The following is a 15,918-nucleotide window of genomic DNA, read 5'->3' as shown; positions in this document are numbered from 1 at the left end:
TATGGCAGCTTGCTTAGAGTGTCTATGACAAGTAGTCTTGTGGGAGTTGAATGTTGCAAATGATAGGCTCTTTAAACAAGCAAATTAGTAAAATTAAGACTTTGTTTTACTCTTTTAACAGATCCTACACAAATGGGAGGCCTGAGTATGCTGCTTCTAGCAGGGGAACATGCCCTAACTGCACAAGAGGTAAGGAACTTTCTTCTTTCCACAAGCCCTCAGAGCTCTGAAATGAAATAGTTGACCAGTGGGAAATGAAATTGCAGTCACATCTTTCATAGATGGGTTGAAAGGGGCCTTGAAGATTATCTAATGCCATCCCCCGCTGCCTTAGGCCTTCCACTAGACCAGGTTGCTCACAGCCTCATTTAACCTGGCCTTGAACACTTGCAAGGAGCATCCCCAGCCTCCCTGGGCAACCTGTTCCAGTGTTTCATTGCCCTCACTGTAAATAATTTCTTTCTAATACCTAGTCTAAATCCACCCTCCTCAAAATTCAGTCTATTCCATCTTGGGGAACCTCAGGTGGGATGGAATTGTGAGCCCTGTGCTGTGGGTCTTGTGCTGCAACTGTCAACATAGAAGTCCACTTTTTACATCAGTTCAGTATTAACTTTACTGACTGACATCTCTGCCCTGGTAAGGTCACAGCTGGAGTATTGTGTCTGTTTCTGAACTCCAGTTCAAGATGGAGAGGGATTTGCTGGAGAGGGTACAGCAAGGGGTAACAAAGATGCCTAGGGGACCTCAGCACCTCTTTGATGATGACAGAGTGGGAGAGCTGGGGCCTTTTAGTCTGAAAAAGAGCAGACTCAGGGAAGATCTCATCAATGCTGATCAATGTTTCAAGCATGGGTGTCAGGAGGATGGAGCCAGTCCTTTTTCAGTGGTGCCCAGTGACAGGACAAGGGGTAATGGGCACAAACTTGATTAAAAGAAGTTCCATATAAAGATGGAGAGGAGTGTTTTGGTTTGGTTTTCTTAATTTAAAGGTGACAGAGCTGCCCAGAGAGGTGTTGCTGGCTTTCTGTGGGGCAGCACGAAAAAACTTTCCAGTGAGGGTGGTGAGACATGGGAACAGGTTGCCCAGCGAGGTCTCAGATGCTCTTTCCCTGGAAATGCACGAGTCCTTGAGCGACCTGGTCTGGTAGGAGGTGTCCCTGCCCATGGGCAGGGGGGTGGGAAATAGATCTTTTAAGGTCCCTTCCAATCCAAACCATTCTAGGATTCTGAATCCTTGCCTTTCCTGTCAGGCCCTTTGCTTGCCTTACAGCAGCACCTAGTGGCCTGTCTGCAGTTACTGCCCAGAAATCCCCCAGTCTGTGGTGTAGTACAAAACCTGACTCTTCTGCCGTTTTTCCCTCTTGCCACTCCCCAGTACATCAGGATGGCATTTAAACCTCGCATCTGTCAGTGCAGAAGGTGGGCATGAGGCTGTGCTGCTTCACTTTCATTTGGTGTGATCTGTTTGAGAGCAGGTTGTGGTAACCTGCAGGGGAAAGGAGGATATGGAGCAGTGTCCTTGTAGTTTCCATAGTTTGGAGAAAAAAGTTATATTGATATGATACTGGGTCTGTGCAGGGTGGGATTCCCTGAGATGTAGGTTATACAACCACATGGTAGGAGGGGCAGGTCACTCTCCAGATGGGTGTGGAGAGTCTCCAGAGAAGGAGACTCCACAATTTCTCCAGGCAGCCTGTTCCAGGGCTCCAGCACACTCACAGCAAAGACGTTTCTCTTCACGTTGAGGTGGAACTTCTTGTGTTCAACTTTGTGTCTATTGCCCCTGGTCCTATCACAAGACAGAAGTTTAAAACTTCTGGTGCAGCTGAGGATAAGCTGAAGAGAGGAAAGAGGAGGAGGAGAAACGAGTGGATGATGACAACACTTTATTACGACAGGAAATGAAACAGAGGCAGTGGCACTGTGTGTGGATCTGCTTCCTCCAGTAATTTTCTTAAGGCTTTGATCAGGCTCAGCCTGGCAGAGGTTAGTAATTTTCCCACAAGTCAAAAGAGCGTGTGGAGAAGCAGAGTAGGAGAAACTATCTCAAATCTGTGCTTCTGTCAAGCAAAGGCAACAACATTAACTTTTTCAATATTCATAGAATGGTTTGGCTTGAAAAGGACCATAGATTGTCTAGTTACAATGCCCCTGCCATAGGCAGGGACACCTCCCACTAGACCAGGTTGCTCAAGGCCTCATCCAGCCTGGCCTTGAACACCTCCAGGGAGGAAGCCATCCACAGCCCCTCTGGGCAACCTGTTCCAGCCTCACTATGCTTACTGTAAAGCATTTCTTCCTAATCTACCATTCTCCATTTTGCTCCCTATTGTTCTTAGCTTGAAAGAATCACCTTTGATGTCTTACTCTGAACCCTCCCTCATTTCAGGTTTCCTCAAGTACTTTCCAGTCAGTTGCAACAAATTCTACAGAAGCATGTCAAAAGTCATCATTGTTTCAGTTTGCAGAGGTGAGTTCCTTTAAAAAGGATTGTCTTCCCCAGTGCTTTCCTGGAAGCATCTGATGTTCAGCTGAGAGAGAAATCAAGTCTCTCAAATTCAGTTTTGTTTGTTCCTTCTTTGTGGTTTGGTGATGCTGGATAATTTATCAGGCAGATAGATGAGACATGAAGAGCAAAGGACCATATTTCTGGGCCCCTCAATTCAAGAAAGATGTTGAGGTGCTGGAACATGTCCAGAGAAGGGCAACAAAGCTGGTGAGGGGCCTGGAGCACAAATCCTATGAGGAGAGGTTGAGGGAGCTGGGCCTGTTTAGCCTGGAGAAGAGGAGGCTCAGGGGTGATCTTATTACTGTTTACAACTACCTGAAGGGGCATTGTAGCCAGGTGGGGGGTGGCCTCTTCTCCCAGGCAACCAGCAATAGAACAAGGGGACACAGTCTCAAGTTGTGCCAGGGTAGGTATAGGCTGGATGTTAGGAAGAAGTTCTTCCCAGAGAGAGTGATTGGCATTGGAATGGGCTGCCCAGGGAGGTGGTGGAGGCACCGTCCCTGGGGGTCTTCAAGAAAAGCCTGGCTGAGGCACTTAGTGCCATGGTCTAGTTGACTGGCTAGGGCTGGGTGCTAGGTTGGGCTGGATGATCTTGGAGGTCTCTTCCAGCCTGGTTGATTCTATGATTCTATGATTTAGAAACGTGACGGAAAACCTACTGTGATCTAAGCAGTAATGTGGAGATTTGTCATTCTTGCACTTAGTTTTAAACTAAAGTTGTAGTAGCTATCATTTTAATATGTCTCTTTGGATGTTACATTGCATCCTTCATCTGTTGTGGCTGCTGTAGTCACCAATTCCATCAGGAAGAACTGTAGCTCTTGAATTGCCAACATTTTCTTCTGTAAAAGAATTTCTATAGAAGAGCTTCAGCCAAAGAGCTCGGAGCAGCCATGCTTTAGTTTTGCAATTTGTGATAGTTTTGTCAACATATTTCCATTTGTTACTCCAAATGCAGCTGTGATAGTTTGGGTTTTTGAAGTATACATGATTTCATCCAAGTTGTAATGGATGTCATTGACATAAATCACACTGCAAGAATGAGGTTGCAAAGAATTCTGGCCCTCTGCAAGCCTCGCTTGCTGCTAGGTTTTCAAAATTTCAACTGGTCATAACCAAGTGACATAAATATTTAGCTGTCCAACCCCCTTGCAGTGAGCAGGGATACCTCCAACTACATCAGGCTGCCCAGGGGGCCTAATAAAGTTTACCCTTGTATATTCCCAGGCATGTGGCCTCCACCACCTCTCTGGGCAACTTGTTCCAGTATTTCACTGCTCTCATTGTGAAGAACTTCCCCTGTACCTCTAAGTGTTGTCTGGTGTGCAAGCAACGGAGAGCAATACTTAGACACTCCTTAAAACTGGTTGAAGTTTCTTAAAACTTCTATGATGCTAATTCAGCATCCATCTTTCAGTATCTCTTAGGATGCAACTGTGTATTTCCACTGGCAGCTGAGCACTGTCATGCTTTGCAGTTCCTTTTGATAATGGTCTGCTTCTTGAATTTCACTAAGTCTTTTAAAAAACAAGACAAACACTAGCTCAGTTACTTGTTTTAGTTTATTTGATGGTAGCCAAGCAAGAAAGTGCATGAGCCATGTGGCAGTAGGTCAGGATTGTGTTGTGCACAGCAAGGTCAGCACTGGTCAGACCACACCTTGAGTACTGTGTCCAGTTCTGGGCCCCTCAATTCAAGAAGGATGTTGAGGTGCTGGAGCATGTCCAGAGAAGGGCAACAAAGCTGGTGAGGGGCCTGAAGCACAAATCCTATGAGGAGAGGTTGAGGGAGCTGGGGGTGTTTAGCCTGGAGAAGAGGAGGCTCAGGGGTGATCTTATTACTGTCTACAACTACCTGAAGGGGCATTGTAGCCAGGTGGGGGGTGGCCTCTTCTCCCAGGCAACCAGCAATAGAACAAGGGGACACAGTCTCAAGTTGTGCCAGGGTAGGTCTAGGCTGGATGTTAGGAAGAAGTTCTTCACAGAGAGAGTTATTTCCCATTGGAATGGGCTGCCCAGGGAGGTGGTGGAGGCACCGTCCCTGGGGGTCTTCAAGAAAAGCCTGGCTGAGGCACTTAGTGCCATGGTCTAGTTGACTGGCTAGGGCTGGGTGCTAGGTTGGGCTGGATGATCTTGGAGGTCTCTTCCAGCCTGGTTGATTCTATGATTCTATGAAGGTATGCTCTTGCTTTGAGGACTTGTGACTGCTGGCTTTTTTTCCTTCCTCATCAAAGAACTTTGGTGGGTGCTAGGAGACAAGCTCACCTGCACTATTAAAACATGCAGTTTAGAAGTAGCTCACTGATGATCACTGATTAGGAATGCATATTACAAGAACAGAATACTTTGGATTGGAAGGGACCCTTAAAGATCATCTTTTCCAACACCACCCATACTCCATCTTTCCCCAGCGAGCAGAAGCATCTTTAACCAAATCAGGTTGCTCAGAGACATGCCCCTCTTGACCTGACTTTGCAGGGATAGAGCTTCTACCACCTCTCTGTACAACCTGTTTCAGTGTTTGACCACCCTCACTGTAAAAAAATTCTTTGTTGTATCTAATCTAAACCTCCACCCTGTTAGGTTGTTAGCTAGTCTTACTTTTCAGTGGTGTTAAATACAGAATCATGGAATTGCTCTGGTTGTAAAAGACCTCTAAGATCATCAAATCCAGCCATCAACCTAGGACCACCAGGACTATTAAACCGTGTCCCAAAGAGCCATGTCTACTTCTCTTGAGCAGCTCCAGCAAACAGCTTGCAGTGTGGCTATACCTAACCAGTGTGTGGTAGCTGTGTGTGTCAACAGACAAATAATTGGTACTTGTATCAAGGTCTAACATTAGTTAGAGGTGTCATTTGCAACAAAATCTACACAAGTCAAACAGTATGAAATGCAGTTATACTTTAGTGTCTGGGAGAGATCTGGTGTCTCAGGGTACCTGCATGTGTTGTGTCCATGTCCACATGTATTTATTGTGCTCTGTCAGCACCACCATTCTGCAGTCTCAGGTCTTTCTCTGAGCTGTGAAATACAGTAGCGTTACATTTTTGTGGCTAACTCTGTTTCAGCATATCAATGGGCAAATAAAAGCCCTTGAAGAAAATATCTTGGCCTGTTTTATTTGCCCTAGGAAAGATTTCCTTGGAGAAAAATAATTCAGCATCACGATTTCACAGCTCATTCTCTTAATAGCATGAGGCCTTGAGCTACCTCTCCTAGTGAAGGGTGTCTCTGCCCAGGGTAGGGGTTTGAATCTAGATAATCTTTGAGATCTCTTCCAACCCAAACCATTCTGTGGATTATGGCTCCTGAAAACACACTCTTAAGTACTGGGATGCTTTCTGTGTGAGGGATCAGAAATGTTGCATGTTGAAAATTAGTCTTGAAACATAAGCTAATGAACTGTAAATTGATACTGAAACTATTTGCATGTTGAAATGGATATTGAAAATACAGACATAATTGTTTCCCTGGCAGATCTCTTCAAGCACATCCCAGCCTGCAGTCCCAGGACCTGGTAAACACACTGAGGAGTCTGCTTTGTTCCAGTTTGCTGAGGTATAATGTTTGAAATGTGGCAGGGGGAGGATGGCAGCAAGCAGAGGTTGGCTGAGCACCCTGTCTCAGAAGGGATTCCCCTCAGTAGGTGTTCATATTCATGACAGCATAGTGTTAGGAAATCATAGAGGGAATAAGCAGTGGCTGGAGGAGATGCTGACCAGTCCTACCAGCTGTAGCATACATAAAGGATACTGAGCCTGTGAACATCAGCTGGCTTTCCATACCACAGGGCCACAGCAGATGTATTTTCTGTATTTTCCCTTTACCTGTACGAAAAGAAGAAACAGAAGACATTCTGAAAGGACACTGCACTGCCTGAGCAACAGGCTCGGGCTGCAGCAGTGCAAAATGACAACTGCCCTAGAGTCAGGAATCCTTTGGAAAAGTCACCTTGCAGCTCAAAGGAAGTTTATCACAGCAGCTACAAGTAGATGTGACAGCATCACTAGGTGGTGACTTACATGGCCTGTAAATTACCTCTAAGCTATCTTTCTTCCTCTATGTATTGAAGAGCTGGAGTTCTTCAAAGTTGCTTTTAAGAATTTCAGAGAATCACAGGTTGCCAGGTTGGGAAGGGACTCCAGGGATCATCTGGTCCAACCATTCTAGGTAATAGTAGAGTTGAAGTGAGAAGGTCCAGCACCATGTTGAGACTTCAGACTGGCCAGTGTAGAGGAAACCATTGCTTCCCTTGGGAGATGATTCTAATGTCTAGCAGTTCTCATGGGGAGACATTTTATTCTGGATTCCAGTGGGAATACCCCCAAGAGTAACTTGCCCCCATCATCCCTTGTCTTTTCCACATGACTCCTTGTAAAAAGGAAGTCTCTGTCCTCTGGGTAGCCATCCTTGATGAACTGGTCTGTGGTGATAAGGTCTTCCCTAAGCCTCTTCTCAAGTGTGAACAAACCCATTCTCTCAGCCTTTCCTTCTCCTGTGTTCTGTTGACTTTCTTCTTGCTCAATTAGAGGAGTCTGGTACTGTTTGCAGAATCAGTTATGTCAGAAGTATAGTCAGGTTGTGTCTGAAAAGGCTGGGGTTGGAGCTGGTGCTATTGTGGAGGAGCATAATGAGATGAAAAAGTACCTTTTGTTGTTCCAAGCTTTGACTATGCCTGCAGCATGCTGCTTTCTGTTAAATCTTCAGCTAATTGTGTGCTCTCTGTTTTTAGCTTGGCTGGGATGGGTTTGATGTGTTTTTTATGAGTGCCTAATTAAGAAAAATCAATTTACTGCTTCAGGTGCCTTGAAATACCATACCATACAAACACCTCTATAAAACCCTGTGGAGTTAATCTCTCTAGTCATGAAGTTGGTTTTGTGTGTCCCACCCTTTTTTTAAACTTACAAGTTAAATCAGAAAGTTCTTTTGAGGAAATGAGTGGAGTTGAGCAGGGTGAAGCCATGTGCTTTTAAACCAAGTGAAACATACAAGCTGGAGATCATTTCTTCTGAATTTTGTTGCAAAATATTCATAGAATGGTTTGCATTGGGAGGGATGTTCAAGGTAGCCTGCTTCCAATCCCCCTGCCATGGGCAAGGACATCTCCCATTAAACCAGGCTGCTTAAGGCCTCATCCAGCCAGGCCGTGAAGACCTCCATGGAGGAGACATCCACAACCTCCCTGGGCATGCTGCTGCAGTGTCTCACCATCCTCACTGTAAAGATTTTTGTCCTAATACCCAGTCTAAATCCCCCCTTCGTTTAGGTTGTTCCAGGGGAAAGCATTGAGCATGCTACAGAACCTCTTAAAGCTTCTCCCCACCCTGCTATTAAAGCTGCTGGTGTTGTTTCAAATAGAAGGGCTTTTCATTTGCAGAGGGTGTCTTTGGCAAACATCCCATTCCTCCCTCTGCCACTTCTCACTGGGTCCTGTCTATATGAAGGCATTACTGCCTTTAGTAAGCTAAATTATGGCAAGCAATTTGCAGGAGGCTGCTGTCAGTGCTACAAAAGAGAAAAAGTGGGGGGAGAGAAAGGAGTTCTTTAGCCAGTAGCCAAGTAGACCTGTGAAGAAATGTGAAATGTCCTGTGGTCGGATGTGCCTGGAGACTTTTGGCAGCCCTCCCAGCTCAGTTTTGGTTCTAACTGGGTGTTTTTCATCTGTTCCCTTTCTCTTCACCACCTTTGCAGCAGAGTGAGTAAGAGTGCCTCTTTGTGAGGGCAGCCACCCCACTGAGTAGATCTGTCATTTAAAATGGACACCTTTACCCCAAGAGTACAAGTCTCTTGTCACTCAAGCAGCTCATTATAGGTAGACATAGCGTGAGATTCTGTCTTCACAGCCTCAGTTAGCCTTTTGTCTGGTAGTCATTAATTAAGCACATCCTCATCAGCTTTAATGAGGCCTGACCAGTCACCATAACAGATGAGTGAGGAAGTAATCATGCCTCTGTGCTGGGCACTATTGAGGCTGCATCTTGAATACAGGCTTCAGTGTTGGGCCCCTCATTACAAGAAGGACTTTTAGGTGCTGGAGTAAATCTGGAGAAGGGTAGTGAAGCTGGGGAAGGGTCTCATGAGGAGTAACTGAGGGAACTGAAGTTGTTTAGTCCAGAGAAGAGGAGACTGAGGGGAGACCTTAATGCTCTCTACAACTTCCTGACAGGTGATTGGAGTGAGGTGGGGGTCAGTCTTCTCTCCCTAGTAACAGGTGACAGAAGAGGGTGAAATGGTCTGAAATTGTGCCAGGGGAGGTTTAGGTTGGAGGTTAGGAAAAACGTCTTTGCTGCAAGAGTAGTCAGGCATTACAACAGGCTACTGAGGGAGGTAGTGGAGTCATCATCCTTGGAGGTGTTCAAGAAATGTGTGGCCATGGCACTCTGGGACATGCTTTAATGGCCACAGTGATGTTAGACTGAAGGTTGGACTCTGTGATCTTGGAGGTCTTTTTCCAACCAAACCAGTTCTGTGATTCTGTGGTTAAAGACCTGGAATTAAAGCTTCGTGGGGTTCTTGCAGATGCAGATGAGCACCTTGGAGATCTTTCCAAACAGTGTGAGATCCTCATAAGAGATTTTTCAGATTTGGAGAGTTGCTAAGCATTACCTTCATGTTTTCTGCATTCTGCTCTGATGCTGCACATATTTGGTCCTGGTTGTCTCCTTTGTACCTTTCTAGAAACCTATTATATAGGCCAGTGATTGCTGAGCAGTGGGCTGTGTGGCTGAGCATGGTGACTGTTTGCAAGCTGTCTGCTCACAAGGGCTGGTTGCTGTCATCCTCCTTGCCATGTGAGGGAAGCAAAGCAGATGGGACCCCTTGCTTTGCTGCACTCGCTGGTTGTGTGTTTGGCAAATGCAGACAGATGGTGGTGACTGCTTTGCTGAGAAGAAACAAGGGTACCTCTTAGATTTACTTAGCCAAACTCTCGTCCATTACTAAACAAAGATGATGTTTCTGGAGAGCTAAAGCAATAAAATCACTACTTCAGCTGTCCTACAAAGAACATGAAGCCAAAACCTCCAGACTCTGCACTTGTCAGCTGCTTTCCTGAAGTTTTTTCTCCAGCTGATTTAATCAAAAAAAATCACATGGCAGCATGCAACAAGGAGGGTCTTTCTTTGCTAGTCCTGCAGGTTGCAGTCTTTTAAGAACTATGCATGCCTGTGGATGATTTTGAGCCTGCTGCTTTCTCACATATTCAAATTGAATTGTTTGCAAACAACCCTTTCTGTTTGTTTTTTTTTTCTTTATGTTTTGGGTTTTTGTGTTTGTTTTTTTTTTTTCTGTGCTTGAGCACAGAAGGTTTGATTGCAAAATATTTCATCAAAATACCTTGAAATGGGGAGTGTGAGAGCTAGGCAGTGTCTTCTCACCTTCTCTTAGGTAAAGCTATGAGCTTCCCAGGTAAAGCTGTAACATAAAATAAGCAAATATGTTTGTTATTTGTCTATAAAATGAAAGTATTGAGTTACCTGGATGTGAAATTCCTATTGTAAGAAGGAAAGGAAGAAGTGGTGCCATGGCAAATGCTGTTTCTGCAAACTACAGTGTACTATAGTAGCTAAAATGCTGACCTGCATTGTTGTAGAAGATAATAAGGTGATCCTAATAATCACTGTGTTAAACCTCCATATAAGAAGGGGGGCTAGTTGTGGTTACAGTAATGATTATTCTAACTAAACCAGGAAGGTAGTTAAGACAGAGAAAGAGATCTGTAGTCTCACTAAGGGCTGACTGGTCAGCCATCCTCTTACTTCTCATGTTTGCCATGAGTTGTGGTTTATGTCTCTTGCAGTTTGTTTTCTGGACTAGGAAAAGGTTTATTTTTTTCTGAAGTGAAATGTTGACTTCCTCTTTTTCTATGAGTACTACAATGTTCTTCATTGATTGCATTGTGTTAAGTGGAGTTCCTCAGAGGTCTGTTCTGGGTCCAGTGCTGTTTAACATCTTTGTCAGCAACATGGGCAGTGGCATTGAGTGCAGTCTCAGCAAGTGTGCTGACAGCACTCATCTGTGTGGTGAGGTGGACTCACTTGAGGGAAGGGATGCCATCCAAACTGATCTTGACAGGCTTTAGAAGTTGACTAGTGCTGCGACGAAGGGACGGGGAGACAGCTTGATGCAAGCTAAGTTCTGATTTTATTAGGCAACATACAAGGGTATTTATACTTTTCAGAGAGTATCAGAAGGCTTAACATTTTTGTCTATTGATTAGTCATTTTATCACATGCAAAATCATCTAATCTAAGTTCTGTTGGCCACATCAGCTCCTGGAGTGCAGTAGTCTCAGCATATTCATCAGGTAAGGACAGGCATATTCATCAGATGGCAGAGCAGTCTTAGCATATTCATCAGATGAGAAGGGCAGGCATATTCATCAGATCACTCTGACTCAGACAGTCTGCCCCAGGGCCTGTAGTTCCTCTGACCCTACAGACTAGTGACAATGAGTCAAAGTATAAGGTCCTGCATCTAGATTGGGTCAACCCCAAGTACAAATAAAGGCTGGGTGCAGAGTCAGTTGAGAGTAGCTCTGAAGAAAAAAGACTTGTGGGTGCTGATTGGTGAGCAGCTCACCATGAGCCAACAGCGTGCTCATGTAAGCCCAGAGGGCAGCTGTGTCTTGAGCTGCATCAAGAGGAGTGTGGCCAGCATGTTAAGAGAGGTGATTCTGCCTCTTTGCCCTGCTCTTGTAAGACTTCCACATCAGATGCTGCATCCATTTCTGGTGTGTCTGTCATAAGGACATAGAGTGAGTCTAGAGGAGAATCACAAGGATGATCCAAGAGCTGGAGCACCTCTGCTGTTAGGATAGGCTGAGAGAGCAGAGGTTGTTCAGCCTAGAGAACAGAAGACTCCTGGGGGACCTTGGGGGCCCCTTAGTGGCCTTCCAGCACCTGAAGGGAACCTATTGGAAGGCCGGAGAGAGACTTTTCTTGGCGGTGTCTAGCAACAGGACAAGGGGGAATGGTTTTAAGCTGAGGGAGAGTAGGTTTTGGCTGGCTCTTAGGAAGAAGTTTTTCAAAATGAGGGTGGTGAGACTCTGGAATGGATTGCAGAGAGGTTGTGGATGCAATCTCATTGGAGGTACTCAAGGCCAGCTGGGTGAGACCTTGAACAGCTAGTTGAGAGGCATCCCTGTCCATGGCATGGAGTCCCTTCCAAGCTAGGCCATTCTATGATTGATTCTCTTGTCAAAATGAGATTCTTTGTTCACATTGTACATCAGGAAGCTAGACATGTTTGTGTGTTCTGAGGTTATACTTCAGTGTGTGAGTGCTTTTCTGGCCCTTCTCTGACATGCTGCACTGAAAAAAAAAAAGACATGAGAATTTATTGATAGATAAAAGTTGAAGCTCTCTTCCTGCAAAGAACAGTGGTACAAGATCACTTATTTCAGTGAGCTCCTGAGCAGATTCACTCTGCTGTCTCAAAGCAAAAATAGGGTTTGGAATTCTTTTGTTTAATATAAAACAAATATTAATGCACATTCAAATGTTAGTCACCATTTTAAATAGCTTGCAGTAAAAAGTCCCGGATTTTGGCAGGGCGAGAGGGAGGGCAGGGATGGGAGGTGTGTGTAATGAATCTCCTTGGCAGTTAAAAAGTAAACTATGTCAAAGAATCCAGTTCAAAAGAAAAGACATTAAATTCAAAGAGAACAGCTAAGATGGTAATTTTTGCATCTGAATGATCATAGTCATGGGTTTTTGTGATGCCATAGAACCACTGGTGGTCTTGTCTCTAATCTTAAGGCTTTTAGGTCAGATAATCACCACTCAGTGCCATGCCAAAAATGGTCCAATGTGAGGAAAAAAACTGTTAATATTGTGTTGGTGACCTCATAATGTTACACTTTCAAGTGGGTCAGAAAACAATGTTGCTGGAAAAGCAATTCCCCAAAGTGTGGCAGTGGTTATTTGGTACTGGTGCACCAACATCTATGGAGAAGAGTACACTTACCTCCAGGCAATAGGTCTCATTTCTAGCTAAGGAAGTGCAACAAGCAGTGCCTGTGAGGAGTAGTGGTCCTCTTCTGTAACTAAGCAAGTGGAGAATACTGTCCAGGCTTTCTGGGAGAATTCTATTTAACCTTGACCACCACAGTTCATGCTTTTAAGTGACGGGTGTGTCTTGTTCACTTAGTCACATCAAACACACATAAAGCACACAGGGTAGTACTAGGTGGTGAGTGCAAATGTAGAAGAGGATCCACAAGCCTAGTCCATGGAAGAAATTCTTCACTTGCTTTTACCTGCTGGCTTCTAAATGGCTGTTAATTCTTTCTTGGGTGGGATTGGTTGCCTGTCTGGAGTAACTGACTTAACTAACTTCTTATTGTTTTCATTCTTTTCTCCCTTCTTTTCTGCCTGCCACTGAAATGCTTTCTCCTCTTTTCATTTAAAACCTAGATTTCATCAAATACTTCCCAGTTGTCAAGTCCTGAGCCAGTAAAGCTCTGTGGGAAGTCAGCTCTCTTCCAGTTGGCAGAGGTAAAGTTATAGTCCTTAGTGTCGGAATGGGAAGATGTATATATTGTTTATCCCCCCAAAAAAGTATCAATTGTATCAGATTTGCTCTACTGTCGTATTTGGTATTTCCAGGAGTATAAATTAATGAAGAATGGAATAGCAATAAAATCAGGCGGTGGCCCCAAGGACCCAGTTTTCCTTTGTGCACTTGTTGAATTGCTTAGTTTCTTGGAGACCATGCAGAAAATGTAAGCTGCTTTTTAGAAAAATTAGTCTTATAGGTCTAGTGAAAACAGTGTTCAGCACAATAGCAAAGGCAAGAGACAACAGCATTCATCTTGCTGAGGAGCTAGATACTAAGATTTACAAAGTAAAGCTTTGGTTGTCAGTGCAGGACCTGCCTTACCACACAGGCAGTCCTTGGCAGTAGTAGAGTTTCTCAGAATCACAGAATGGTAAGGATTGGAAGGGACCTTTGGAGGTCATCAAGTCAAGAGCAGACTGAGGCATCAGTGCTGCTCAATACTTAAAGGATGAGTGTCAGGAGGATGGGACCAGTCTTCTTTCAATGGTGCCCAGTGACAGAGCAAGGGGTAGCAGACACGAACTGGAATGTAAGGAATTTTGTCTGAACATGAGGTTGAACTTCTTCAATTTAAGGATGGTGGAGTCACCATCCCTGGAGGTCTTCAAGAGATACATGGACATGGCATCTTGGGGCATGATTTAATGGCCGTTGTGGTGTTAGGTTGATCGTTGGGCTTGATGATCTTACCAGTCTTTTCCAAATGAAACTATTATTCTGTGATCCTTCTTGCTCCTAGACCTTGAAGGATTGTAGTGCTGTTGATGTTTGTTTGGCTTTTAGTTTTGTTGATCCCTGTAATGTCAGGCTGTATTTGGATCAATAAAATGCAAAGATTCGGTGTTCTAAGTTTTCAGACAGGAACTCTGGGCTTGGTGTGAATGTTCCCAAATGAATTGTATTCATTGTCACCTGAGGGGTGTCCTAATGTGTGTAAGTTCACTTGGCAAAGAGAATCACAGAATAGTGGAGGTTGGAAATGACCTCTGGAGATCATCAAAACAACTTATCTGCCAGAGCAGGAATGCCAGGAGAAAGCCACACAGGAATATGTCCAGGCAGGTTTTGAATTTCTCCAAAGATGGAGACTCCACCACCTCTCTGGGCAGCCTGCTCCAGGGCTCCACCACCCTTCAATTAAAGAAGTTCCTCCTCATACATCTTTGCCATGCTACCGTAACCCCAAACCACAGATTCTGTGCACTGGAGGGGGCTGAACTGCAGTGTTCATGCTGCTGGTGTGGCAGGGAGCTCATTTGCTGCTTTACTCCATCTCTCTGCTATGTGGGTTAACCAATTTTGTCATCTTCTTCCACCACTCTTTCCCTACGCCTTCCTTCTTGATATTTCGCAGTATGTCACAGATGGTCATAAAATAAAATGCAGAAGTGAGTTAAATGATTTTCTAAAGATTTCTGAGCATTTCTGAGTTTCTAAAAACAGTTGGAGCAGCCACTCTGCAGGCTGAAGCCTGGGAGGCTGTCACTGCTCAGCTCTGCTGCGTTTCCTGCCGTGCCTAAACGCACGCTTTGTCTTCAGCTCTCAGCTGGGAGGCGTGAGGGTGATGGGGGCGTGCATCATCTCCACTAGACAAGAGACCAGTTCTGGCAGAGTGCTAGCAGCACCAGCAGCACTTGGCTGTAAGCAATAGCTGGAGACCTGAGCTGTATCAGTCAGAGCTTGGGAAGATGCTGTGAAGAGCTGCATCTTCCAAGAGAGTTGTTTTCCTTTATGGCAATGATTTAGGCTGGATGTTATAAAGAAATTCTTTACATTAAGGCTGATGAGACACTGGAATAGGTTGCCCAGTGAGGTGGTGGATGCCCTGTCCCTGGAGGTGTACAAAGCTCAAGATTGAGGCCTTGAGCAACCTGGTCTACTGGAAAGTGTCTCTTCCCCTGTTAGGGGAGTTGGAACTAGAATGATCTTCATGGTCTCCTTCAACCCAAACAATTCTATGACTATGAATCTATGAATGATGGATTGATTCCTACAAAATCAGTTTTGTGGGCCCACACTGAAAACAGAGCTTGAGGGGATAGGGCGAGCTGTAGCTCCTCAGTCCCTGCAACTCCATCTCAAAGGAAAGCAAGTACAGCAAACCTGCAAGCCTGGCCAAAATATTATGGGATGTGTCCTTAGAACAGTTTTATCTTCATACTAATGGTCATTCCCAAGAATGATATTTAGAAAAAGATTGTTTCTTTGCATCTAGTTCAAAATTGGTAGAAGACATTCTGAAGTATTGCAGAATCACAAAACAGTAGGGATTGGAAGGGACATCTAGAGATCATCCAGTCCAATCTCCCTACTAAGGCAGGTTCACCTAGAGAAGGTCACACAGGAACATGTCCAGGCAGTTTGGAATGTCTCCAGAGGTGGAGACTCCACCTGCTCTCTGGTCAGCTTGTTCGAATACTCCATAACCCTTAAATCAAGGGAGTTCCTCCTCAATATTTAGATGGAACTTCCTTTGTTCATGTTTGTGCCTGTTACCCCTTGTCCTGTCACTGGGCACTGCTGAACAAAGACTGATCCCATCCTCCCTATCCCTAAATCATGGCCTGACACAGGGGAAACATTGTGGCTACCAAAACTCTGGCTACCAACTACAAGCTAGTCACTTGCCAGGCAGCCTCCCATACTCCCATATTTCGAGGAGTAGTGAAGGTTACCAAAGACTTGAGGGCTCCTACTTCACTTGGGCTTCATGGTATCCCCTTTATAAGAGTCCTAAAGGATTCCATCAGGCAATGCTGTAGCATCAGAGGAGTAATCATCTTAAGCTGTGTCAATGAAATGATTTTGAAAGCAAATGTCTGACTAAGCCTTCAAAAAGCT

General features: G+C 44.8%; 1 protein-coding gene across 8 annotated transcripts in view; it reads left to right on the top strand.

Annotated features, from left to right (window-relative positions):
• Positions 1-15,918, top strand: part of BBX (BBX high mobility group box domain containing) — a 133,241-nt gene that overhangs the window by 83,314 nt on the left and 34,009 nt on the right. For 4 of the 8 annotated variants that reach the window (XM_064143146.1, XM_064143139.1, XM_064143143.1 and 1 more), the window contains exons 6-9: positions 122-189; positions 2,393-2,473; positions 5,992-6,072; positions 12,933-13,013. In XM_064143146.1, the coding sequence (XP_063999216.1) occupies positions 122-189; positions 2,393-2,473; positions 5,992-6,072; positions 12,933-13,013 (311 nt within the window). The remainder of the gene's footprint in view (positions 1-121; positions 190-2,392; positions 2,474-5,991; positions 6,073-12,932; positions 13,014-15,918) is intronic. The other 4 variants (XM_064143142.1, XM_064143141.1, XM_064143140.1 and 1 more) reach the window with 4 other exon arrangements.

This window comes from Pogoniulus pusillus, chromosome 5, assembly GCF_015220805.1.
Source record: "Pogoniulus pusillus isolate bPogPus1 chromosome 5, bPogPus1.pri, whole genome shotgun sequence".
NCBI lineage: Eukaryota > Metazoa > Chordata > Aves > Piciformes > Lybiidae > Pogoniulus > Pogoniulus pusillus.
This window is presented reverse-complemented; position numbering and strand designations above follow the sequence as displayed.